This window comes from Oncorhynchus tshawytscha, unplaced genomic scaffold, assembly GCF_018296145.1.
Source record: "Oncorhynchus tshawytscha isolate Ot180627B unplaced genomic scaffold, Otsh_v2.0 Un_contig_5174_pilon_pilon, whole genome shotgun sequence".
In the NCBI taxonomy this organism is placed as follows: domain Eukaryota; kingdom Metazoa; phylum Chordata; class Actinopteri; order Salmoniformes; family Salmonidae; genus Oncorhynchus; species Oncorhynchus tshawytscha.
The window spans coordinates 20001-23074 of record NW_024608815.1 but is presented as its reverse complement, the minus strand read 5'-3'; the positions used below and the strand labels follow the sequence as shown (position 1 = coordinate 23074).

The window sequence follows — 3074 nt, the reverse complement described above, 5'->3', positions numbered from 1 at the left end:
GGTGGAGATCTAATATATTTTTGTGCCAAACACTAAAGCATGATATTGTAATAAATCTACACCCTATTCCCTACGTAGAACACTACTTTAGACCTGGTCAGAAGCACCGTAGTGCACTACATAGGGAATAGGGAACCATTTGGAACAGAGACAGTAATTCCCCTGAACATCTTCCTCTTCCTCATCTGGTTTCTTGAACAGCCCTTCACTCCTCCCCTCTTCCTCCCCTCCTCCCTTTTCATTCTATTCTATCAGCCACACCACTAGCTCACCTCCACACAATACATTTACAAGTTAAAGACACACCTTGGAATAAATAACAAAGGAAAACTATTACTAGATGAAGTTGAGTGTTTTTATTATTTCCCATCACCATAAATCATATTTAATCACTGAACAGTAGCAGACCTAACTTCATCTGTTCCTGACTCTGGATAGTGGATTAAAAAGACCATCAATCTCCAATGATATTAAAGTACTATTCTGAACATTACTGATATACTGAGTGGCAAGTCAAGATATCTGCTGGTTTTATTGTTTGGTCAACAGCACCACCTGCTGGACAGGTTTAATGTTGCTGGACTGAGCAGTATGGGAGGATGAAAGATGACACATTTAGGGCCGGTTTCCTGGACATCTACATTGAACATACTGTTTAGTCCAGGACTAGGATTCATCTGTGTCTGGGAAACCAGACCATATAGTTTAGTAGAAAGTAAGTGATACCAGCTTGTAGTGGGCTGACTAGTCCTGAATTGTCCTTTAGTTCCTGGACCATTTTCCATGCAGCTCCAGGTGACAGAGAACACATCAATTAGGACCGAGCCAACAAGCTGATCAATGATACTGAGGAGAATTACATAGAGACAGAGAACCAACTGAGAAAACATATCAATGGTTCTGAATGACAACCAATATACATCAACACCAGACATCATGATTCATGGAAATGTACAAGATTAAAACATTGTATTGAATTTTAATTAATAACAAATCAGTTTACAGTTTAACCAGCTCAATAGACAGCATGACTACACCAGCATACTATGTGGACCCTACTAAGTTTAACCAGCTCAGCTATAGACTACACCAGCATGACTAGTATCTATGTGGACCCTACTACAGTTTAACCAGCTCAGCTATAGACTACACCAGCATGACTAGTATCTATGTGGACCCTACTACAGTTTAACCAGCTCAGCTATAGACTACACCAGCAGCTATGACTAGTATCTATGTGGACCCTACTACAGTAACCAGCTCTATGTGGACCCTACTACAGTTTAACCAGCTCAGCAGTATCATTATAACCATTGAGACTAAACCCAGGATAGAGGGGCTGAGTGAATGTGGTCTGGACTCTGTGGAGGAGGGTCATTGTGTCAGAGACACTGTAGAAGGACAGAGTACCTGCCTTGTGATCCAGGTACACTCCTACTCTGGAGGACTGAGGGCCTGATACTTTAGTCTCAACATTATTGTGTCTGAAACAATAACCACCTCTATAGTAATGTAAACTCCAGGACTTGTTATTGAGTCCAAATCCACTATCTGTCTCTGTTCTGCTGATGTCTTTATATGAGACTGCTGTAACAACAACACCAGTCCTCTCCACCTCCCAGTAACAGCGTCCAGACAGACCCTCTCTACACAGAACCTGGTACTGGTTGGTGAATCTGTCTGGATGGTCAGGATATGGTTGGACTTGGCCTGTACAGGTCACCTTTCTGTTCCCTTCAGACAGAGAGAGGTGTGTGTGTGCTGTGTTTGGGTCCAGTGTGAGCTGACAGGAATCTGGGAGAAGAGCAGAGACCAATGAGGGGAGTCAGAACAATAAGTTAAGTCAGATACTGTATCTACCCTGTCTTTGATTAGAGCACAGCAGAGATCAAATCAGAGAAATATGAGGAGTCAGATAGATACCCAGTCTTTGATTAGATCTACTATTGCTATATATTTCTAGAGGGATTGTTAGGAGTGTCAGTAAAAAGAGACTGTTAGTTACTTCACAATAAAGAGACTCACATTGTAACAACTGTTCTCTGGTCTTGGGCTCTGGAGGCAGTACAACATCCACTATATTCACTACAGACACACAAACACATTGACAGAGAGAGGGAATGTTATCATCAGACCATATTCCACATGTATATGACTAGTAGGGAACTTTCAATGGTCTAAAGTTGATGTCTTATTGTTTTCAACACACCTGTAGTGGAGATCTTGGTCCATTCTCCTTTAAGGAAGTCTTCTAGTTTCTCTCTCAGTTCAGACACAGTCTTACTCACATCTCCAAAGTACTGAAGAGGACGGACAACGATGCTGGGTAAGTCTGAAGATACACTGATACTGGAGAGAGACTGATAACTCTGGAGAGAGAGAGAGAGAGAGAGAGAGAGAGAGACTGATAACTCTGGAGAGAGAGAGAGAGAGAGAGAAGAGAGAGAGAGAGAGAGAGAGGACAGAGAGAGACTGAGAACTCTGGAGAGAGAGAGACAGAGAGAGAGAGAGAGGACTCTGAGAGAGAGAGAGAGAGAGAGAGAGAGAACTCTGGAGAGAGAGAGAGAGAGACGGACAGAGACAGAGAGAGAGGAGAGAGAGACAGAGAGAGAGAGAGGAGGAGAGAGAGAGAGAGAGAGAGAGAGATAACTCTGGAGAGAGAGAGAGAGACTGACTGGAGAGAGAGAGAGAGAGAGAGACTGAGACAGAGAGAGAGAGAGAGGACAGAGAGAGAGAGAGGAGGACAGAGAGAGAGACAGAGAGAGAGAGAGAGAGAGAGAGAGAGAGAGAGAGAGAGGAGAGACGGACAGAGAGAGAGAGAGAGAGACGAGAGAGAGAGAGAGGGACTGACGGACAGAGAGAGGAGAGAGAGAGAGAGGGACGACAGAGAGAGAGAGAGAGAGAGACAGACGGACAGAGAGAGAGAGAGAGAGACAGAGAGAGAGAGAGAGGGACGGACAGAGAGAGAGAGAGACGGACAGAGAGAGAGAGAGGACGGACAGAGAGAGAGAGAGGGACTGGACAGAGAGAGAGAGAGGGACAGACAGAGAGAGAGAGGAGAGAGAGAGAGAGAG

At 44.2% G+C, this 3074-nt stretch overlaps 1 protein-coding gene across 4 annotated transcripts in view; it reads right to left on the bottom strand.

Annotated features, from left to right (window-relative positions):
* Positions 1-333: 333 nt before the first annotated feature.
* LOC121843853 (tripartite motif-containing protein 16-like) overlaps positions 334-3074 on the bottom strand; it is a 13000-nt gene continuing 10259 nt past the window's right edge. Inside the window, exons 4-8 of one of the 4 annotated variants that reach the window (XR_006081762.1) lie at positions 2210-2369; positions 2026-2085; positions 1267-1794; positions 1132-1171; positions 942-1011 (exon numbers count right to left, since the gene is read on the bottom strand). Coding sequence is in view for 3 of the 4 variants with exons in the window: in XM_042313723.1 (XP_042169657.1) it covers positions 1000-1011; positions 1289-1794; positions 2026-2085; positions 2210-2369 (738 nt within the window). In the remaining variant the exon portion in view is untranslated. Of the gene's footprint in view, positions 1172-1266; positions 1795-2025; positions 2086-2209; positions 2370-3074 lie in introns of all 4 variants that reach the window. The other 3 variants (XM_042313723.1, XM_042313724.1, XM_042313722.1) reach the window with 3 other exon arrangements.